The sequence below is a fragment of the Gracilinanus agilis genome, chromosome 5, assembly GCF_016433145.1.
Source record: "Gracilinanus agilis isolate LMUSP501 chromosome 5, AgileGrace, whole genome shotgun sequence".
Lineage (NCBI taxonomy): Eukaryota > Metazoa > Chordata > Mammalia > Didelphimorphia > Didelphidae > Gracilinanus > Gracilinanus agilis.
In genome coordinates, this window is record NC_058134.1 from 108,812,236 (window position 1) to 108,837,367 (window position 25,132).

Consider the following 25,132-nt stretch of genomic DNA (forward strand, 5'->3'; position numbering starts at 1 on the left):
GTTCTGATTTTTGGTTTGGAAAACATGGTATAACTATACTCAGAGCTAGCACTAAAACTAGTTAGTCAGAGAGCTAGCAGGTACCAAGATCATTCTTTTCCAGGTCTTAAATCCTTCCACCAACCCCATCATATTGTACTTAATAGAGGATAGTTTAACTTCATTGAATTTCTATAGGTAATTCCTTCCCCAAATGGAATTCTGCATCTATGCTTACAAGCCTTTCTGAGGGTAATTTACAGATTTAAAAGTCTCCTTAGCAAGCCTCAACACTTCTATCGGGTCTTAAGAGGAAGCCAAAGTGCCCATCTTGAGTATCTCCTGGCATAACTGTCACCATTTTAAAGATGCATTTCTTTCCCTTGAAAATTAGCATCAAAAAAGGAACTTATTCTACCCCCTTCCTATTCTGTGAGCAAATAGAGCTGTTTTGCTCCCTTGTTCTCCTTTTCTTCCTGAGGTGGTTAGTGTCCAAGAAACTTGGACTTTAAACACACAGCATGTAAAAATGAAACTTTTTAAAAAAAATTCTTATCTTTAAACCCTTCTCTTCTGTCTTAGAATTGATTCCAAGATACTGTTACTCAGGCAGAATCCTGGTAAGAGCTAGACAACTAGAGTCAAGTGACTTGCCCAGGGTCACACAGCAAGGCAGTATCGAAGGCTAAATTTGACCTCAGGACTTCCCATCTCCAGCCTTAGTTCTCTTCCACTGAGTCACTGAGCTGTCCAAGAATGAGATTTTTTTTAAATATCACTAAGAATCAATCATTAAACATTTACTATATTGCAGGCATTATTCTAAGATCTGAGGATACAAAACAAAGAAAAAGACAATCTCTGCCTTCAAAGAGCTTATAATCTAATGAAGGAGACAACATGCAAGCCAATACACACAAAGCACATTATAGATAAGTATATTGGAACTAATTAATAAAGGGGAAGATGTAGGGACTAACCTGTCTGTGGCCATGGATGACCAAATTGTGGTCCCCTCCCCAGAACCAGGGGCTAAAGCAATCAATCCCATATCCTTAAGGCAGCCAAGATGAACTAAATCCTGCTCCTTCTGAACCAGAGCATCCAGGACATGTCAAGGAGTCAGGGTATGGCCAGTTGAAGATTCTGGGACCATCTGAGGCATAAACAACCAAAGCCTGCCCCTGGCTCCCTGAGCGACTGAGTCATAAGTGACTGACCCTAGTCTCACCATGTTGAGACACTAGTTTGGCTGTAAGGGAGAAGTGACTGTGGTGTAGTGGACAGAGCCCTAGCCCTGGTGTCAGGAAGACCTGAATTAAAATATGGTCTCACACACTACTCGCTGTGTGACTTTGGGCAAGTCACATAACTTCTGTTGGTCTGTTTCCTCATCTGTAAAATGAGGTTAATAATAGGACCTACCTCCCAGGTTTATTGTGAAGATTAAAGGAGATAATTGTAAAGCACTTAGCACAATGCCTGGCACATAGTAAGCATTATATAAATGTTAGCTGTCATCATCATAATCATTATCATCATCCTATAACACAGAAGCAAGATGGAGACTTGAGGAAAGCCAAGATCCAAGAAAGGGGTTGTGTCTGCTGAAGTTCACATCACCTGTGTCTGCTGCTACTTAATATCATCATGTTTTCCCTAAATCAACTGCTTTATTTTTAATCTGATATGAAGGAGGGGGTACAGTTGAGCCAAGAATTCAGTAGAATCTAAAAAGAAAAGAAAGATAATTCTGGGATGATTGTAGTCACTAAAACCCTATCACATCCCTGTTATATCTAGAAAGTCTCTCTATTAATAGTAAAAATTGTTAAATAAAATAAAATAAAAATCTCTAGACAACTGCCCCTTGGATATGTCCCACAAGACTTAGAGTAAGTAATCCATAAAATATTGTATCACTAGATATTCAGCAACCACCATAAAAAAGATGTTGCAGAATTTTCTGAGATAATGGGTAATTAATTTAACCTTGACTCATGATGCCCAATATAGTATCTTTTGGGTTATCCTCCCTACTCCTCACAACGGCAGTTATATGCAATGGTGTAGGAAGAGATTAAGTAGGGTTCATGGATAGAAAGATAAGAGCCAAAAAGTGAGAAAAAGCTTAATTGGGGAGAAGGAATGAGGGGCAAAGTCTAATAAGAGATGGTTAGAAAAATATTCTCCTCCAACTACTCTCTGAACTTCCTCTTTACTATGCCCAAGCTCTTTATCCTGAAGTTTTCTTTCAGTCCTGAAATTTACATTTTGGACATTCCCTCTGTCTCTCTCTGACCTCTCTTTCTGATTGAATGGCTCCTCCTAGACCCTCTGTTTAATGGGGGCATCCAGATCAGCCATGTCTCATTTGTTTCCACTCTCCACTTTGGACCTTCCTCCTATGTGGATGCCCCTTTCTCTACCTTTTCAATTTCCTTTTCTGTGTAATCTTCTCCCATTAGAATTTAAGCTCCTTGAGGGTTGCGACTGTTTATCTTTTTGCTTCAGTTTGTATCTCTAGGGCTTAGCACATGATAATCAGTTAAATGTTTATTGACTAATTGACTGCCATGGTAATCAGTCCAGGAAAGAATTATCTTTCTTAAAGCTAATTAAACATTAAGGAGCCCTCTGGTTATATGAAATGGAAAATGAATTGTAAACACTGAAATTTCAGTGTTTTCTTAAAAATATGTTGGAATGGTTATCCAATGATGATACAAATAAAATGGATGTGGACTTACAATGAAGAGAAAATGGAAATATAGAGAAAAGAATTTGTCAGTATGCTCTTCCAGAAGTTGATTGGGAGAAAACACTGTCACCATCAGTGTTAAATTCTGTTTAATAGTGGGGCAGCTGGGTAGCTCAGTGGATTGAGAGCCAAGCCTAGAGACAAGAGGTCCTAGGTTCAAATTTGGCCTCAGACACTTCCCAGCTGTGTGACCCTGGACAAGTCACTTGACCCCCCCACTGCCTACCCTTGCCACTCTTCTGCCTTGGAGCCAATACACAGTATTGACTCCAAGATGGAAGGTAAGGGTTAAAAAAAATCAGTTTAATATGTGAGGAATTCCAGGATAGAGGAGAACAAAGGTCTCACCTTGCCACTACCACAGGTTGATTAAAATATCTCTTAAGGGTATCAAATTCTCATTTTGCTCTAAATCCATACCACCAGGGAGCCTGATTATTGGTTAATCTTTTCAGGTGCCAAGAATGGAGTGACTTGGCTAGTTAACATGAATGACATTTAAGGAACACATATTTATTTCCAGGGTGGCAATAAGTTTTTGCCTCACTAACCACTCTTGTCTGAGTGTCATCATTAAGAGCCAATACTCCGGAGCCTAATTACCTCCCTCCAAAGGAACTGTTGAACTAGTTTCTGGATCTGCAAACTGAGGACTGTACCCTCAACTGTGTTAATCCTATCAATACAGGCACCTTAGGAGCAGTTAGGTGGCTCAATGGATTAAAAGCCAGGTCTAGAGATAGGAGGTCCTGAGTTCAAATTTGACCACAGATACTTCCTAGATATGTGACCCTGGGCAAGTCACTTATCCCCCATTGCCGAGCCCTTACTGCTCTTCTACCTTGGAACCAATATGTAGTTTTGATTCTAATACAGAAGATGAGGTTTTTTAAAAAGACACCCAGTTTCTGGATATACAAACTAAGGACTAGATCCTCAACTGTGGTGATCCTATTAAGATACAGGCACCTCAGGAGAACCATCCAATCAATCTTAGTCTTCATATTTATCAACTTGAAAACCAGAGTGTTGCCACAATAACTTCCCAAGTAACTGAGAAATGGTGTAGCAGAATGACTGAGGTAGGATTCATCCAGGTAGAAAAGGTTGATTAACAGGATACATTGTCTACCATATTCACATTTCCTTTGAAAAGCAACTCCCTCAGATCTTCAAGGCATCCTGACCCAACTAGAAAATGCAATGGAAAAACCTCGGCACTTAGAAGGACAAGTCATCAACAGATAAAAATTGGCTTGGTCCTTCTAAGCCTTCATAAATTCTGGTCCTTAATTTGTTTTGAGGAATCCCCCAAAGGAAGCCATCCATCCATTCAGACTTAGCTGTTGGAGAGCATCTGGACCTCTGAGCTCTTGCAGAGCTCTTAGTGGAAGTCACCACACTATCACTATGCTAATAAGGAGAAGGAGATAATACTCACGCAGGGCGTGCCACTCATCCTGGCGGATGGTCTTGGTGATGTTGTAGGTGAGGTTCCTGGGGATGGTTGCTGAGGAATAGTGGTACTTGATATAGATGCATCGCTCGATCTCTCCTGGCAGATAGACACAAGAACCTAAATGTTAATAACCCAGCAGCCGCAGTGGAAGAGTCTATGATCATCAGCTTTATTACCACTCATTTCCAAACTTAACTAAGAAGATTTACCAAGCTACAGAACACAGTAGCTTTGACTCAATAGGAGTAAGCAGGAGAAGAAATAGAAAACTTCAGAGTATAACCAGAAACCAACTTCATTAACCCCAGATGCCAGTCATTCACCATTAGGAGGGAGTTTGGCTTTGCATCATTTTTTTTTAAAGTGGAGGCACTTAGGTGGCTCAGTGGATTGACTGCCAGGTCTAGAGATGGAAAGTTCTGGGCTCAAATCTGGCCTTAGATACTTCCTAGCTTTGTGACCCTAGGTGAGGCATTTAACCCCCATTGCCTAACCTTTACCACTCTTCTGCCATAGAACCAATACTTAGTATTGATTCCAAGACAGAAGGTAAGGGTTGGTTTTTTTTAAGCATTTATGAGTAAACAGTATAAATGATGAGGAGGGGGAAATACTGTTTAATTTATTTAAGAAAATTAATTGTTTTCAAGTAGTTGGAAAGTACTTATTTACATAAAAAATGATGTGCCAATTAGAAATCATTCTAACATTTATTAAAGGAGGCCCATAAACCTCTACTAACACTCCATCCATCAGTAGTTGCTTATTTTCCCAAAGTAACAAAACTTCTAAAATATTCCAGAATTTGGACTTTTCTCTAATTTACTAATTCCCACATTTACAAGCTTTCCTTAAAAAGGACAGTAAGAAGAGGTTCAGTACATGAATCCATCTTTTCCTTCAGAAACACATCTGAGTTCTAGTGGGAAGTAAAGATTGATAAATCCTCCTATATTCCTTCAAAGTCTTTCAAGTATTTCTACTGAGAGTATACCTGTGGGGAGAGAGCTAGAAATACCTTCATGGACTGATTCAGAGTGAAATAAGCAAAACCAGGAAAACATTATATACAATAACAGCAATATTAATAATAAAAATAACTGTGACAGACTTAGCTATCTCAGCAATACAAAGATCCAGGACGATTCTGAGAGACTAAGGGCAAAGAGTGCTATCTACCTCCAGAGAAAGAACTGTTGAGTCAGAATGCAGATGAAAACTCATGATTTTTGTATTGTTTATTTGGGTTTATGTTTTGGGGGTTTTGGTGTTATAAGATTACTTTCTTTAAAAAATGAACAATATGGAAAAAATTAATTAATTTTTTAAAAAGAAACAAAAAAAAGTAAGTTTATCTGTGGGGTCTTAATAAATGTCCAGACATCTTGGAGGAAGAAAGGAAATGTGGTTAAAAGTTAAAGGTTTCAGTATTCAGTTTTGTACCTGAATGGATTCTGATTGTAATCTATTTTGCACCTCCCTTATTTTCAATATATCACTCAGGGCACCTAACCGAATCATGATATCTCCTGCTTTACTTGCAATTGGAGTGGAAGTTGGAAACTAGTAATTTTCATTTAGTGATAGAATGGGTACTTCATTGTAAATGATGTATGGAAAAAATGTCCAATAGCCAGTCATGGACCAAATGTTACCCACTTGGTAACTGATGCTATTTAGAAATAATAAAAATAATTGCAAAGTTCACATTTACATAGAACTTACAGTTTACAAAGAGTTTTTTCCTTATAATAACCCTGTAAGGTAGATAGGATCAGTATTACTAATTTAATTTTACAAATGAAGAACATGAATCTCACATACATCAGATGACTTGATCATAGTCACACATGTTCCCGAATGACAAAGTTCTTGAAATGTTTCCTGTGTGATTTATAAGATGAAAGTTGGTATGAAATCTGACTGGTCTAGTTATATACAAAATGTTTGAATAAGTCATCTTAATTGGAAATCAGGCGACTAGACAGAAATCCCTTTTGGTGTGCTACAGTCCTTCAGAGGAACAAAACAAAACAAACATGGCATCTTCATAGCAAACTTGCTCACAAGAAACAAGATAGAAGTGACCAGTGAAATAAAAAAAAATCAGAACTACTTCTTGCTTTTGTCATGGAAATTTTTACTCTTTTATTTTTGTTACTTTTTATTATTTGGGGTTCAGTGACATTCTTTCTGCAACTTTTAGGTAACTAAGAGCCTTTCTTCCTTTAATATTAATCTCTCCTATCCTATGGAATATGAAAATGGATTTAAAACCTTAAACATTCTTTAGATAAGAGGTCTCAACTGTTCCTGACTCCTTGGAGACATGTACATCTTCATTCTTAATCTATCTCTTTGTGAAGTCTCTAACCTGACTTAGTTTACCTATAATCTGTTAACTAGATTTGTTTACATATATTTTAAATGTGATAGTTTGTTCAGTTTTTATGATATTGAGGGAAGTATGGGATTATGAATCTGATTTTTCTTTCATTTGTATAGCCTAAGAGGAATGTAAAAAGACTATAATATATAAAGGAATTATTCCTGTCACTCTGATGTTATTTTGGCTAAAGGAAGCCTTGTTAGAATACTAATATGCATTCAGATTCATTTTTTTTTGTCTGAGATCTGAACCTATGCTCAACCATAATAATAAAACCTATGTTTTTCTTACCTGTATAATTTCTGCATTGTGGTAGATGTTACCTATCATATAAACTCAGAGAAGAGATATTTCTCCTATAACATATACAAAAACATTGTGAAGGACAAACGTTAACTCTGGAAGTAATGACTTAGTTGGTCAAATGTTTCAATATAATGACTTTTCAGTTCCATCAGACTGTTAAACCAAGCCCTGCATGCTGGGCACAGTCATACTCTGATGGAGATGTTCTAAAATAGTGTCACTGAATAGAATTTTAGAGATCATATAACCTAATCCTACAGATTTTGGATCAGAAAATTAAGGGTCAGAATGGTTTAATGCTTTGTCTATGGCTAGTTAGGAACTAATTAGGAATAATTCCTAATCCTAAAAACCTAGATAGTAGTAAAGTCAGAAATAGAACCCAGCAGGTAGTGTAGAACAGAAGAAGAAATACTAGATTGGAACCAGAATTCAAATCTTGGTTCAAATCCTAGTTCTGCCCCTGAGTACTTCTTGCAACCTTAGACTAGCCATTTATCTTTTATGAATTAATCATTTATTTAAGTGCTTACTATGTATAAAGCATTGAGCCAAGTAAGGAAGGAATATAAGAGAAAATTATGATAGTTCTTACTCTCAAGGAGCTTACATCTCTTCTTTTTTGTGTTTTTCTCCTACCAGTTTCTTCAAATGACCTCCACTCCTACCGTCCCTTCCTTTAGCACTCAAACCCTCTGCTACAACCATCTCTCCTACTGCCAAAGTCTGAAATGGAAGAAGAACAGGGAATCATGGTAGGAGGAAGGATAGCTTCTCAGAATGATGCCTGAAGACCCTGATCTAGAAACATTGCTACTTTCATCAGAGTCTGAGGGAAGATGGTAGTCAAGGTAGTAACCCACTTAAAGCATACTGCCTCCCATCTCCCCAAAAGGATACCCTGCTGCTTCAGTTGAGTTATCTTGCCTGCCCTGTGAAAGGCAGTTGATTGGCAACTGGTGTGTATGGCTGGCCCTATCACCACAGGAGTTGCTTCCCTGGGTGATGGCTGGACCAGAAGTAAGTCTGTTGATTTGGGGGACACTTTTTTCAAGGCTCTTGAGTTCGGGCACCTAAGTTGTTTCCATCTGTGTCTAGGGGATATGGTGGTGGTTGAAGTAGTATTTTATGAATTGATCTCTAAGATAAATTGCCCAGATTAACAGAAGAAGAAATAGAATACTTCAACAATCCCACCTCAGAAAAAGGATTTAAACAAGCCATCAATTAATTCTCTAAGAAAAAAAAAACAAAGGTTGGATGGATTCTCAAATGAACTCTACCAAATGTTCAAATAATAATTAACTCCAATACTACATAAAATGTTTGGGAAAATAGGAGAAAAGGTAACTACCATACCACAAATGTGGTATTGATACCTAAGCCAGATACCTAAACCAGGAGAGCAAAAATAGAGAAAAAAAACTACAGACCAATCTCCCTAATGAATATTGATGTCAAAAATTCAAGTAAAATACTAGCGATATATAATGAAGATTATATAGCATGGCTAGGTGGGTATTATACCAGAAATGCAGGGATGGCTCAATATTAGGAAAACTATCAGGTTACTTAACAATAGCAATAACAAAGCCAACAGAAACAACAGGATTCTTTCAATAGATACAGAAAAAGCTTTTGACAAAACAATACTTATTCCTTATTTAAAAAAAAAACAGTGGAAAACATTGGGAATAAGTGGAGCTTTCCTTAAAATGATATATAGCATCTATCTAAAACCATAAGCAAGCATTATCTGTAATGAGGATAAGCTAGAAGCCTTCCCAATACGATCAAGAGTGAAGCAAGAATGCCCATTATCACCACTACTATTCAATATTGTATTAGAAATGCTAGCTATAGCAAAGAGAAAAAGAATAAAAGACTTAGAATAGTCAACAAGGAAATAAAATTATTACTCTTTGCAGATAATATGATATATACATAGAGAACCCCAGAGAATCAACCAAAAATCTAATGAAATAATTAACAACTTTAGCAAAGTTGCAGGATATAAAATAAACCCACATAAATCTTTAGTATTTCTATTTACAACCAATAAAGTCCAACAGGAATAAATAGAAAGATAAATTCAATTTAAAATAAACATTAACAATATAAAATACCTTGTGGGTCTACCTACCAAAAGAAACCCAAGAACTATATGAATACAATTACAAAACATTTTTCACACAAATAAAATTGTACTTAAACAGCTGGAAAAAAACATTAATTGCTCATAGATAGGCCAAGCCAATATAATAGAAATGACAATTCTGCCTAAATTAATTTATCTCTTCAGTGCCATAACAATCAAACTACCCAAAATTATTTCATAAAGCTAGAAAAAATAATAGCAAAATTCATCTGAAAAAATAAAAGATCAAACATCAAGGGAATTAATGAAAAAAATATGAAGGAAGGTGGCCTACCTGTACCAGATCTAAAACTACATTATAAACTGGTAATCATCAAAATAATCTGGTACTGGCTAAGAAATAGAGCATATATCAATGGAATAGGTTAGGTGCACAACACACAATAGAAAATGATAACTAAGTCCAAAGATCCAAGCTTTTGGGGAAAGACCTTACTATTTAACAAAAATAGCTTGGAAAACTGGAAAACTATATGACAGAAATTAAGTGTAGAATATCTCACACTATATATTGAGATAAAGCCAAAATGGATACTTGGTTTAGAAATAAAGGATGATATCATAAACAAGTTAGTAGAACCCAGAATAGTTTACTTGTCAGACTTATGGATAAAGGAAGAATTTATGGCCAAACAAGACATAGAAAATATAATGAGAAATGAAATGAATAATTTTGATTATATTAAATTTAAAAGGGTTTGCACAAACAAAACTAATGCAACCAAGACTAGAAGGGAAACAAAAAACTGGCAGGGGGTGGGGGCAGGAGATTTTATAGCAAGTGGTTCTGAGAAAGGCCTCATTTCTCAAATGTATATAGAACTGACTCAAATTTGTAAGAATACAATTCATTCCTCAATTGATAAATCATCAAAGTATATGAACAGGCTGTTCTCAGATGAAGAAATAAAAATATTTATAGTCATATAAAAAAGTGCTCCAAATCACTATTGATTATAGAATTGCAAATTAAAACAATTCTGAGATACCATCTCACATCTATCAGATTGGCTAATATGAACAAAAAGGAAAATGATAAATATTAGAGAGGATATGGGGAAATTGGGGCATTAACACACTGTTGGTAGAACTGTGAACTGATAGAACCATCTGAAGAGTAATCTGGAACTATGCCCAAAGAGCCATAAAACTATGTATATACCACAGTAATACTGCTACTTGGTCTCTATCCCAAAGAGATATCAAAGGAAAAGGGAAAGGACCTATATAGTACAAAAATATTTATAGCAGCTCTTTTTGTAGTGGCAAAGAATTGAAAATTGAGTGGATGTTCATCAGTTGGGGAATGGCTAAATAAGTTGTGGTATGTGGTTACAATGAAAAACTAAGATTTATATGAACTAATACAAAGTACAATGAGCAGAAATAGAAGAACAATGTAAATAGTAACAGAAGTATTGTACAACGGCCAACTGTGAAGAATTAAACTATTATCAGCAAAACAAGATTCAAAGTTAACTCCAAGTGATTCATGTATCCACAACCATATAATAACTATTATGGGCTAAATACAGATAAAAATATACCATTTTCACTTTATTTCCTTTAAAAGTTTTTTTTTATTGTTGGGTACAAACCCAACAATGGTATGGCTAGATCAAAGGGCAGGCTATTTTTTTACAGCCCTTTGAGCATAGTTCCAAATTGCCATCCAGAATGGTTGGATCAGAAAAGTTTTTTTTTATATGTGCAATATGTATCTTTTTTTCATGGCATGAGGAATAAGAAATAATGTATTGCATGATAGAACTGGCATAATCTATGTCAGACTATTTACCAAGAAGGAAGGGAAAGGAAGGAGAGAAACCGAATCACAAAATGTCAAATAAAAATTGTTAAAAATTGTTTCTACATGTAATTGAAAAAAAATTAAAATTAAAAAAAAAGTCGACCTCTAAGGTCCCTTCAATCTTCTTAATTGTTGGTCCAGAGTTCTTCCCTCTATACCATCAAGTATTTGATATGTCCAAGTCTAGATTTTTCTAACTCCATTATTTTCAACAGTGTTTTAGCCCCAAAGACCACCATAACTATGTTCATGAAAGCCTCTCAAAGGCCCAAAAGTTGGTGAAGAAGACCTCAAAATATATAGATATATACAAATAAACTGGTAGAATGGCAACTAGAAGAGAGGGAAGGAAATAAAGCCCTCTGAGGAAATCTTTTGGGGAGAATATCAAAATAGAGAGCCTAAGGAAGTGAGCATGTAAAGAATAGTTCCCAATACAATGAAGAACTACTATGGAAGTAAAAGAAGATCAGAAGAAATCTCCAAATGAAGGAAATAATTCTGTAACAAGTACAACCAGAACCACAGAAAAGAGAATGAAATGACCACAAGCACCCTACAAATGGGCAGAAAACCTAATAAAACAACTGAAGGAAGTTAAATTAGAGCTCAAAAGGAGAATCAAGGTCTTAGACCACAAGGCTAAGAAAACCTCAGCAAAATAAGAAAAAAAGACAGCAGAAAGAACTCAAAAATTCAGGACAAGAAACACTGGTGGAAAAGAAGGGAGAAGAAGGAGGAGAAACAAGAAAAGGATGAGGAAGAGGAGGAAAAGGAGAGCACATGAAATACCTATAATCAAAGTCTATTTGTCCCTTTAGATTCAGACCTTATTTAAGGGTTGTTTAGGTATTCGGAATTGAATTACCATAAAGAAGAAGAGGGGAAGAGTGGGCAATCTGTAAACATTACTCTTTCTAGGTCAAGTGGGCAAAGATTTTTAAAAAAGATTACAGTATTAGAAATACAGTAAAGTAAGTAAGAAACTGGACTAAAATAGTGAAGGGAAAAGTAGGTGTCTGAGTGGTAGAGAAAAATTGGGGAGAGAGCTGCCTCAAGTAAAACAAATTATCATCAAAGAGGATTGATTACAAAAGAAATGTAATGAAAAGCCAGTTGGACAGAGCATTGAATTTACAATTAAGAAGAATCATCTTCCTGAGTTTAAATCTGGCCTCAGACACTTAACTAGCTGTGTTACCCTGGGCAAGTCACTTAAAACTTTTTGCCTCCATTTTTCATCTATAAAATGAGCTGGAAAAGGAAATGGCAAACTACTCCAGTCTGTTTGCCAAGAAAACCCCACAAGGGGTCATGAAGGTTCAGATGTGACTGAACAACAACAGGCTGAAGAAGCAGGGATATAAAAAATATTGTATTAATATTGTTCCAAACGGTATAAACTATGGGTACCAAGAACTGCTTTCTTTTTTTTTCAAGTAAAAAAGAAAATATCATAACTTGATTTTAGAAAGAGGAAAAAAAAACTTAGCTAAACTAACCATGAATATGAATGGAGTAAACTCACCTATGAAAAGGAGGAGGGTGGCAGAAAGTTTTAAAAGGTAAAATACAAAGATTGTCATAAGTAAAAATACATTTAAAAGATAAAAATTCATGCAGAGTTAAAATGAGGACTTGGAGAAGAATTTATCACATCTCAGCTCAATCTAAAAAAAAGCAGTAATCATGGTCTTCAAAAAGGCAACAATAAAAATAGATAAAGTCAAACGAGACAGAGAAATTATATTATGCTATGCTAAAAGGTTCCATATAAAATGAAACAATATCAGCCCTAAGAGAAATATCTCAAGTTGCTGCAGGTTATGAGTTGGCTATAATCAGCTCACTTGGCTAGGAAAAGTTCAGTACATATCAAAAAAGACCACCTGAGACTCAACTCAAGAATGGGACCATTCAAAATGCATCCCTGGTAGGCAGCCAGTGAGCATTTCCTGAAGCCGTGATAGCAGCAACATTGGAGGATCCTCATTATTTACTTGGCTTAAGAACTACAATCATTCTGCCTTTGACAGCAATTAAATTAGAAAAACTCAAATATTACCCAAAAAAGAAAGTAAAATATTTATCCATGTAGATGCAGGTCCTGTCAGTGTGCTGGGCTTTTGTATGTGCAGGCACCATCTGGGTACAAAACATGTGCCCAGAATGCAAGTTTGTAACCTAAAACAAGATTATCTACAAAGAAACAGTGCCAGGGGAACAAAACAAATACCACCTTGGGAGCAACCTTCAATCCTGTGTCCTTATCTGAACCCACTTTGGCCTAGCTCCATTTCTAGATGAGTAAGCAGGATAGGAGTCAGAACCAGACCTGGGATTTCATTGTTTGGGGAACTATGGAGTAAGGAACCTCTACCAATAAAGACCAGCACTCTCTCTGCAACTTAAAATCTTTTGGAAGCACTTAGAAGTCAAGTGACTTACCTAGGGTCCCACAGCTAGTCTTTTATCAGAGGTAGACCATGAGTCATGCTGTCTGTCACTAAGTAAGAAGGTTGAACTCAAGATCAACACGATTCCAAAAACTAATCACATTTGGTTGGAGGGCAAAGCTCAAAGTGAGGAAAGGAGCTTTACAATCCTTCTTGGGAGTAACTTAATTCCTTCCCTTACTCTCCACTTTCTGAAGGAATGTCAGCAACTCTAGAAGGTCCTTCATATTTTTAGATTCATATGATTTAAGACTGATAGGGTCCTTGGAGGTCACTTAGTTCAACTTTCTCACTTTACACATGAAGAAACTAATCCTAATGAGGTTAAGTGAATTTATCAAGGTCACACAGGTACTGACAGATTCAGAATTCAAAACCACTCACTCTAAATCCAAAGTTCTTTCCACCAAAGAAGCACTGCATCACTTATATGCCATTGCTACTTTCCCCCTTCTTTTTCTCCTATTCTTCCACTACCAGTTTCTTCATATGAGTTTCACTCCTGCCTTCCTTTCCTTTAGTCCCTTAGCACTCACAAACCTCTGCTACAACTATCTCTCCTACCAAAAGTCTGAAACGGCAGAATAATAGGACAATAGGATCTATTTCAGTTCTTCTTTCCCCTAAAATATATCAATTTATTAATCAATAAGTATTCACTATGCCACATTCTGTCACTGGATATAGGAAATGAAAAACAGTTATTACCTTAAGAAGTTTCTAGTCTCTTATCTGTATATAAATATATATTTATTATATTATTTATATTATATTACATATTTATTATATGTTATATATATTCCATATATATGGATCAATACTATTTTGAGGGAGATACACAAGCAGCATTTAAAGGTAGCCCTTAAGCTAAGCCTTAAAAGACACTAGACATTCTAAGTATTATAGAAATAATATCTAAGATACCGAGTTGCCAAGGAAAACATGCAAAACAGAAAGCTCCTCTAGTCTCACACCTACTCCTAGTATCAGTCCTTGATCTGACCTGCCCCACAATAGCTCTATTTTTGAAGGTTTATCTGTAGATATTCTATTTAATTTCAGAATATGTCATCTGTTGTTTTAATCATTTTTCAGTTGTGTAATACTTTGTGACCTCATTTGAGGTTTTCTTGGCAGAGACACTGGAGTGTTTTGCCATTTCCTTCTCCAGTTTATTTTACAGATGAGGAAACTGAGGCCAGTAGGATTAAGTGACTGGCACAGGATCACACAGCTAGTAAGTATATGAGGTGAGATTTGAAGTCAGGTCTTCCTGGTTCCAAGTCTGGTCTCTATCCACTGTACCAACAAGTAGCCCATAATAAAAATATTTCTAGTGTTTATTTTAAATGTATTATTAAATGCTATGCTAACCCTTCTTCCAAAAGTATGGAATATCCATCATGGGTGCAAGCTAGGAAACAGAGGCGTCAGTAAACAGTTTGCTATATATGGAGTTATTTAAGAGAAGCTGAGAAAACCACCTTATATCCAAAGCTACCTACTCAACCATGAAATTCTAACATTAGATATTCATTCTTCCAGGTTAAGCATCATGCTATCTAATTATCCTTTTTGATATGAAAACATATTTCAGAGAGGTAACATAACAAATTATTGATACTTTATTGTGAATTAATTTAGCAGGTCATTTTCAGTCAGTCAACAAGTATTTTTTTAATCTTTTATTATGTGTCAGTCACTGTACCAAGCACCAGTGATACCAAAACTAAGACAGAAATACTATATCTGCCCTCAAGAAGTAAACATTCTAATGGAGGAAACAACATTTAAAAAACTTTGCACATACAAGATATATACTGAGTATATAGATTACCTCAGAGGGAAGACATTAGAGGTAAGGATACCTGGGAAAGACAATCTGTGCAAGGTAGCATTTAAGTTGAGTCTAAATACCAGAGAGTTTTATATTTGATCCTGAAAAAAAAAGGAGCCACTAGAGTTTAGTGAGTAGTGGGCTGGCATAATTGGACTTATACTTTAGAAGAATTTCTTTGGCAACTGAGTAGAGGATGAATTGGAGAGAGATGAGGTTGGGAGACCAATTATAAGGCTACTGTGTTAATCCATGAGAAAGGTGATTTACAAACCTAAGCCAGAAAGAAAGAGAGCCCAAGATTGAAGAGAGGGGGATACAGAAAGTCAGGAGATATTAGAAGATAGAAAAAGAGCACAGGAGGGGGCAGCTGGGTGGCTCAGTGGATTGAGAGCCAGGCCTAGAGATGGGAGGTCCTAGGTTCAAATCCGGCCTCAGACACTTCCCAGCTGTGTGACCCTGGGTAAGTCACTTAACCCCCATTGCCTAGCCCTTACCACTCATCTGCCTTGGAGTCAATACATTGACTCCAAGACAGAAGATAAGAGTTTTAAAAAAAAAAGAGCATAGGAAATAATAATGGAAGCAGAGACTATTAGAGAAAGAACGATCCATACAAATCATCCAGGCTAATATCTTCATTTATATATGAGAAAACAGAGTCCTGGGGAGATTAAAAAGTAACTTGCTCAAAGTCGCACAGCTAGTTAGTGTAGTGACTAAGGTTAAAACCAGGTTTCTAGCCTAGTACTTCTACCACCATCCTGGGACACCAAAGATTAGCTAGTTACTTTATCATTTAGCTAATGGCCTGCTCTAAGCCAGTAGAAAAATGAGGATATAGGAAAGTTCTCCAAATGTTCCATGGGATAAATGTCTCCCCAAGTATTCACTATTCACCTCTTTTCTGAAGCCATTTCTGGATATGATCCACATGACAACTTCATAACCATATCATTCATCCTACTTGAGTTATAAATTCCCTAGTTATTGAGCTTGACTATATTTCTACAAAAGGTCTGAGGAATTTTGAAAGAGAATCAACAACAATGAAAAATAATTCAAATAGATTTTTTTAAAAGACCACTGAGAGTGACCCAACGGAACTGAAGTCACTTAGTCTAGAGAAGACCAAGGAATGATCAATCATTTTCTTACCCCCATTTATTTAAGACTACTAGCAAGGTTACATTACTAGCTATGGTCTATAAAATCAAGCTGAGACATCAAATTTAGTGTTAGGTACTTTGCAGATTTCATTGTATCCCTGGTGTTTACAGGCTAGTCTGCTATTTTGCTTAATTTATCTTCCCTTTCTGCTATGGTTTTTAATGTGTAAATCATGACCTTCCCCTTCTACTTTTGGTAAAATTCCATTAGACTCATGTTGCCTATGTGTCTAAAATCCACATAAATTTGCTGAAACTATTTCTATGGGCTCACTAATTTTTGTATATAGTGTGTCTATGCTCTGAGTATATAATAAACTGGTTTTCTCATATCTCTATATGTTGATGGTTATGATTGGCAGCAGTACCTAGCAACAAATCCTTGGACAATTTCTGTCAAAATAAGTGAGGAGTTCACTGCTGAAAATTTTTGACTAGTGCAGTGATATGACTAGAATAACCTTTTCAGTAAACTTACTGTAAGGTTTTTCTGGAAGTAATCCAAAGGATGGATTGGGAGGACACTGGGAGAATCGAGGTAGAAAGAGCGAAGGTGGAAAGAGCAATAAGAGAGGTAAGAGGAAAAGTAGGAGTGGGCTATCTTTGAAGTCAAGAGAGAATGAAAGGATCTAGTAGGAGGAGATGTTCATCAACAATGTCAAATACTTTCAAGGTCTAGGAGAGAGAACTAAGACTAGGGAATGGCCATGACCTTTGAGAGAGAAATTGCAATAGTCTGATGAAGAAGACAGTTTGCAAGCAGTAGTGAGGCAGTGAAGGCATCAGGAAAATCACTTTGCAAGCCCCAAAACTCTACATACGTGGGGGCTATCTTAACAGCAGTGTGCTGGTAAATGTTTAACAAACAGCCCTCTGAGGGAAAAAAATTTCCCCAGGACACATGTTTAAGAACAAATTCGGCATCACAAATATTTTCCCCATCACTTTTCAAAGTCCGGACAGTCAACAAAACAATAAATCAAAACCTGATTTATACTGTTAGCTGATTTCCAGGGTCTGTGTGCTAATAATAAAAATTTAACAATGAGTTCAGGGGCTGACTCCAGCACACTCCTCACTATCCATCTATGAGATGAAGACAACTTGTAAAAGTTGAACCCAAAGGGGAAGATATGAAGCATAGCTGTATGGGATACAAGTATTAAGAGAAGGCTTTTTTTTAAAGACTGGGCAGATACAAGTATATTTGTAGGTAAATAGGAAGGGGTCCATTGAAAGGGAAGAGTGAAGAACGAAAGGAGATAGAAGATTGATTGCTAGAGCAAGGTCATGAAGGATAAGAGAACTTACCAGTAGTCATTTGGAGCATTTTTTCATATGACTTCCCTTTGCATTTTCAGTATTCTCCCACTCCTCAATAAGGCTGGCTGGCTTTACCGTACTGATGTGGGCACTATATTTCCTTGTCCTGTACTTTGGTATTCTATAAACCTTAATGAGTCTGTGTAAAGATGCTCACCTAGAGCACTGGGAATTTAAACAACTTGCCCAGAGTCATACAGACAATATGTGTCAGAGGCAGGACTTGAATCCAGGTGTCCTTAGCTCTGAGGCCAGCTCTCTATCCAATACACCATGCTTCTATTTATCATATAAATAAATATACTAGGATAAACCATGTCTTATTAAGCAGAACTATATCACTACAGTCTCTTCCATTCTTTTTTTAACTCTTATGTTAGAATCTTATTAGATTCTAGTCTTAGAATCTAGTCTTAGAATCAATATTAAATATAAAAGAGTGGTAAAAGCTAGGCAATTGGGATTAAGTGATTCCTTCCTGAGCAAGAGTACTCCATAAATATTGTCCAGTGTCCTATTTCTTTTATATTTGTTGTTGTGATTTAGGTGGGTTTTTTTTCAGTTTCCAACTCTTCATGACCCCATTAGGGGTTTTCTTGGCAAAGATACTAGAGTGGTTTTCCATCTTCTTCTCTAGCTCATTTAAAGATGGGGAAACTGAGGCAAACAGGGCTAAGTGACTTGCTCAGGGTCACACAACTAGTAAATGTCCGAGGCAAGATTTGAACTCAGGAAGTTGAGACTTCCTGACTCCAGGTCCAGCACTATGTCCACTGTGCCATCTAGCTACCTTTCTGTATAGAGACAAGCATAATGCATAATAGTTTAACTCAGGATAGTGGTTGGCAATAGCAGAACCCATTTTAAAGTTTGTAACCTCTCAGTTCCCTACCCACCCCCAAATCTCCGAGCTTGCTGACAGCCCACTCCGCAGATGTTTACGAAGATGATTTCTAAGAGTAGCACAGTAAAGCAACAGCTACAATCCAGCAAGTTTCCCCAGAGTAGGAAATTGATGAGAATCATATCCAAATGAAACAGCGTTTAAGTGGGCATCATGTAATTCTCTGTGTCTGCACACAATCCGGTTTTGAGGGGGGGAAGTTGAAAATCATCCCACAGCCTGTTATTTTGCAAACTGGTGATTGTTTTGATCAAAACAATTTGCCATTTGATGGAAACTGGCTTTCCCCATCCCAAAAAAAATTCATGTGGAGATGCCATTTAAGTTGAGATTTGGAAACAAGACCATAGACCCCTCTTGGAGATAGCATGATATACTGGAAATGATATTGAACTCAGAGATGGGAGACCTGTCTGAATCCCGAGTGATACTCTTACCAGTTCTAATTTCCCATGCCACATGGTCTTGTAGGATCTGAATCTACATTGCCAAAGGGTCTGATTCTATAATTATTTCATGAATTTGGAGTTAGTCACAATTTGTCTGAATCAAATAGGAAAATAGAAGCAAAATAGACTTCTCTTTGTTTAGACAGATACAATTTAAATGGGCTGGGTAGTTGTAGAAATATTAGTTAATATTTATATTTTGCCTCAATTTATGCAAAGCATTTATATTGGTAATGATGGTGATGAAAGATTTTTTTAATTTTACCATCTCTTCCTTTTGTATACTAGTCACAGGGAGACTAATTAAGTGGTGGCTATTCAAATAATCTAGATAAGAGATAATGAAGACCTGAATCCTTGTGGTGTGATTGAAAAGAAGACAACAAATGCCAAATGGAGGAGGTAGAATCCAGATTTGGCAACTAAATGGGCACAAGTTGTAAGAAAGAGTGAAAATCAAGACTGTCTCCTAAGTTCAGTACCTGAAAGACTGAAAGAGTGGTGATGCCCACAGCAAACCTAGCCAAGTTCAGTTAGGAGGAAAGGAAGCTTAAGAGGAAAGATGAGTTATGTTTCAGAAATATTGAGTTCAGATTCTCATAGGATATCCAACTGGAGTTGTGGGACTGGCACTCAGGAGGTAGATATAAGTTGGACATGTAGATTTGAAAAGTCATCTTCATGGAACTATTCAGTGAACAAATGGATCTCATGATAACACCATATGAAAAAGTTTAAAGAAAAAAGAAGGGAAATCCCAGAACAGAGTCCTAGGGTATAGTCAGAAGTCCAGTTGTGGGTGATGATCTTAGAAAAGAAACTGAGAAGAATCAATCAGACACATAAGAAAAGAACTATAGCAGAGCAATGCCATGGAAACCCAGGAAGAAGATAGGCAGGAGTGTGTGTTAGCACTGTCAAATGCCTCAAACAGTTCAAGAAGAGTAAGTACCAAGAAAGGCTTCCCTGTCAATCAAGGTAATCATCTGGTGATTTTCTTCACAACTCTTCCAAACCTCCTTTTCCACATGAGGAAACTAAAGCACTTTGAAGTTATGTCATTTGCCCAGGGTCATAGAGCCAGGAAGTCTAAAAGTAAAGGACAAAATCCAAACCCAGGTCTTCTAACTCCAAATCAAGCACTCTTTCCAGATCCCAGGGAATCGCTTTCCCTTGTTGATCAAGTGTTTCAAAACTACTAAATGGAATTTGGAGGTTTCATCTCACACCTCTCCAATTAATAAACATGATAAAAGATAGGAAATTTCAATTTTGGGAAACTGTAGGAAGCTAAGCATACTAACTAATAAACTGTCAGTCAAGATATGAATTGGTCCAAAATTTATGGAAAACAACTTGGAGTAAATTTTTTAAGTCACTAAATTGTTCAATCAATTAGCAAGCATTTATGATATGCCTATTATATGTCAGGAACTATGCTAAGTATTGATATAAAGATAAAGTATAACAGTTACTGCTCTCATGGACCTTATAGTCTGATTAGAGGTCACATGTTCCTGTATAAGTACAGTAAGGTTCATACAAAGCAGACATAAGACAACCTTGGAAGAGAATGGGAAGAGCCAATGTAAACGCACAAAAATGGGAAATGGAGCATCACACATGAGAAACAGCAAGTGAGCTAGTATGGCTGGACCATAGAGTATATAGAAAAGAATATTTAGACCTGTTCATTCAGGAAATTCATTGTTGGAAACATATCCCAACAAATTCAAAGACAGATAGAAGGGATGAGGAAGGGAAGGAGGGAAAGGGGGCTTGGAGGAGAGGGAGGGAATAAGGGGGAGAGGGAGAGAATAGGAGGGAGAAGGAGAGGGGGGGGAAGGGAGAGGCAGACAGAGACACAGAAAGACAGAGACAGACAGAGACACACATAGAGAAACAGACAGAGAGGTCCCATATACAACAAAATATATTCATAACATTTTTGTGGTAGCAAAAAAAAACCTAAAAGTGTAATCCTAACAATTTGGGAATGGTTGAACATTGTGTGGTATATAAATACAGTGGAATATTATTTCACTGGAAAAAATATTGAATATGAGAAATTTGGAGAAACTTCGATAGATGTGTATAGATGTGTATAAATTAACATGGAAAGAATCAAGAATCAGGACAATATGCAACCTTATAATAAAGTAAATGAAGACAACACTAAGAGACCACTTGAATTCACTAACTGCAATGACAAAATTTGGTGCCAGAAAACATGATGAAACACACTTCTCTCTTCTCAGGAAATAGGAGGAGAGAAGATTACAGAGATATTTTATGGATACATTCTAGAAAACTACTGATTGTATAAGTATGTATTACCTTGGAAGGGGAGGGAAGAACCAGGTAGAGAGAACCTTCCCCATTAACCCATTTCTACTAAGACATTTAGCATAGATTAGTAGTATATAATATCACGGAGTGGTTGACTCAGCCATTTTGCAAGGCACAGAAGGACTAAAGGAGTGAAATAGGTACTACCAGAATCGGGACAGGGCTTTGTTCCAAGCACCAAATTTAGAGGATGATGATGCCATCTATAGTCCTTCAATAGCCATAGAAGCAACAGAGCTGAGTACCTAGTTAGCAAGAATAATTAGGTAAAAGAGTGCTGTAGCTCCCACACAAAGATGACCTGTTTTACCTCCATGGAGGAACATCCCCAAAGTGGCTTGATGGGTTGCTCCAAGAGTCAGTTTCATACTGGGTGAGCTTTTTGGCATTTTCCCTAGGCACAAATATTCCTAATTAGTGCTCTGGAGATAAGGGTTGAATAAGTTTCGGTGGAGAAATTTGAAATGTGGTAATTAGTCCTGGACAGCACAGAAGCATCAAGGATGCTAATGGTCCAGTGATGCTGGTTCCTCTTTGTAATAGGCTAGACCTGGCTCAGGCCAGGCTGCCCTGAAATTGGAGTCTAGAACAAAATAATATGCATTCTTATCCACCTAACATAATTGTTAGAAAAACAGAAAAAGAGGTTTCTTTAGCCATAGTAGGGGAAGGATGTTCGTAATATAGAAAGGATACTCAAGAAGGATACAGGTCTGATTAAGTTGAGTGCACCTTCATGCCCATGATAGTCTATGGGAAAAAGTTGGAGGAATGAACTTTTGTCCCTGAAGCACTATTTTTATATTCAGGAAAACAGGATGCTATGTCCATAAGCCAAGCCTTAGTTTCTTGAGCCAATTAAATCTTAAAAACAGTTTCTATACTTTTAAAGGGAAAACTGGCCTAATCTGCATGGGAAGAGGCCTTAATCTACCACACTATAACTTCTGGCATTAAAATGGAAAGAGGATGACAGCTGAGAAAGCCAGATTCACCAACCTCACATTTTTGTCTAGGGCTAAGCCTATTAAAGTCAAATTCATTTGCACCTATTTAATTCAAGCAATGAGCTGGGTAGTCTCCTCTTTCTCTATCCCACATCAGCCCTAACCCTTCTCTTTGGCCCATTCAGCTCTAACCCTTCTCTTTGGCCCATTCACCAGCTCCTTGGCCCCAGGAGAAGGGAACTGGGAGGGACAAATAAATATAAACCTGATGAGAAGTTGAATGCTTGGATCTATAATCCTAGCTAAAAAGAATGCTTTTGTATGACATTATGGAAAAGTGATATATGTGTTTTTATTTTTAGTGCTTTTAAATTCTTTGCGTTTTACTTTTTTATGCTTTTAGCTTAATTTTTTAATATTGTTTTGTATGCATCATATAAAGTGGCTTTGGCATTTTCCATTTTTTCCTTTTTGCACTAAAAGCTTGTTACATACAAGAAACCTTCCAAATTTATGGATTCAGGATTTGAGATCTGAAATATTCATTACCCTTGTTCCCTAGTGCCATTTCAGCCCCTAATCCCTAGTCCTTTGCTTATTGCTATTGCTGCTCTCCATCCATGAGCCCTAGGTACTTTCTCCATGTGAAAAGGAAAATGAATAGGCCTTAAAAACTATTTTATATCAAGGTAAGCCTTTCTCCTTGACATAATCAGAAAAATTGAAGGAGCATCCAAAAAGCAAGAGCTTTACAGTAAAAGAACTACAGATAAAAATATTTTGAGGAACAAATACTTATGCATTTGTCTTTCCTGAGGGATCTCTCGAATTTATTCCTCAAAATGTGGAAGAATATTGTATAGAATAAATAATTCACATGCATTTATTAAGTACCTACCATGTGCTAAATGCTAAGATTACCAAAAGAGGAAAAAGATAGTCCTTGCCCTCAAAAAGCTCACAATCTAATCAAAGGGACAACTGGCAAACAGATATGTACAAACAAGCTATATTCAGAATAAATAGGAAACAATTAACAGAAGAAAAGGCATTATAATTAAGAAAGGTTGGAAAAAGCTTGTTGTAGAAGATGAAATATTGATTGGGACTTGAAGGAAGCCAAGAGGTAGAGATAAGGAGGGAGAGAATTTCAGGAATTAGGGGCAGTCAGAGACAATGCCAGAAATGGAATAGATAAGCTAAATCCGTTTATGGCACAAAATGCTCATCACATATTCTGCTGCTGCTGTGCTTGTAACATTCAAATATTCAGGAGGGATGCTGACAAGCCAAAGTGTCTCCAAAGGAGGATGACCAGGATAGCATGAAGATTCAAAACTATGCTATATAAAGATTAGCCAAAAGAAATCCCAGGAAGTTTAGCCTAGAGAAGAAAAGAATCTCATGACCTCCAAGGTCAAGATCTGTCTTTCCAGGTTTTTCTGAAAGCACCCTGTTTGTCATTTCTTATAGCACAATTGTATTCCAACACAATTGTATACCACGACTTCTTCAGCCATTCCCCAGGTGATGGGCATCCTCTCAGTTTTCAATTCTTTGCCACCACAAAAAAGAGCTACTATAAATATTTCTATACATATAAGTTCTTTTCCTCTTTTCCATGCTCTCTTTAGAATACAGACCTAATAGTGGCAGTTATGGATCAAAAGGTTTCCATAGTTTTATAACCCTAAAGGGGCATAGTCCCAAATTATTCACTAGAATGGTTGGACCAGTTCACAACTACACCAAGAGCTTATTAGTGTCCTAATTTTTCCACATACTCTACAATATTTATCATTTTCCTTCTATATTATGTTAGTCACTCTGAAAGGTATGATGTAGTGCCTCAGAGTTTAAAACAACTCAAAGGTTAAAATAATTGTTTAAAACAACTTGAATTTCTCTATTTGAGAGTGATTTACAGTGTGTTTTCATGTGACTATAGAAAGCCTTGATTTCTTCTTCTGGAAACTGCCTATTCATATCCTTTGACCATTTATCAATTGGGGAATGGCTCTTACTTTCATAAATTTGACTCAGTTTAAATTTTTTCCAAGTTTCCTCCTTTCCTTCTAATCTTGGCTACATTGGTTTTGTTGGTACAAAAACTTCTTAATTTAATGTAGTCAGAATTATTCATGCTTCTTCCCATGATCCTTGTTTGGTTGTAAATTCTTCCTTTTCTGTAGATCTGATAGGTAAAATTTTCCATGTTCTCCTGATATTTAATTTTTTAAACCCTTACCTTCCATCTCAGAATCAATACTGCTTATTGGTTCCAAGGCAGAAGAGTGGGAAGGGCTTGGCAATAGGGGTTAAGTGCCCAGAGTTACACAGCTAGGAAGATATTAGAAATTCTTGAGAAATTTCTCAATCACTGAGACCCAGTATTCAGTGAAGCTACTGTGAACACAGAATAAACCTTGGTCTAGAAGGTATTCTTTCTTCTCAATTTGCTTGAAAAGAAATAAGATTGAATCTGCAAGGCATACTTTCTAAAGGCTCGCTAGTTCTTGCTAAGCACTATGCTTAAAATTCAAGTAATTTTTACCAGGTGGACTATTGTTTTCTTAGAGCAAAATAAACCCCCCCAGGCTGCAGTGATATCTTAATTAGTGAATCCTTGGGGGACTAATCTCTTTAGGGTAGTCAGCCATTTAATTTTTTTTTTAATTTGTGAAACAGAGCTGTTTACACATATTAGTTTAAGAAGGGACTGAATAGAGCTGGTCCTAAAATCAAGACAATGTGCCGAAACAGCTTCTAAATAGTGGGATGCTTCCAAGATTTGATCGGTTGACCAGGCAGAGATGCCAAAGGAAGAGACAGGAAG

The 25,132-nt window shown here is 36.7% G+C and overlaps 1 protein-coding gene across 1 annotated transcript in view; it reads right to left on the bottom strand.

The window, feature by feature from the left end:
* Positions 1–25,132, bottom strand: part of TMEM178B (transmembrane protein 178B) — a 443,620-nt gene that overhangs the window by 318,453 nt on the left and 100,035 nt on the right. Inside the window, exon 2 of the mRNA XM_044678001.1 lies at positions 4,182–4,295. Coding sequence (XP_044533936.1) covers positions 4,182–4,295 — 114 coding nt within the window. The remainder of the gene's footprint in view (positions 1–4,181; positions 4,296–25,132) is intronic.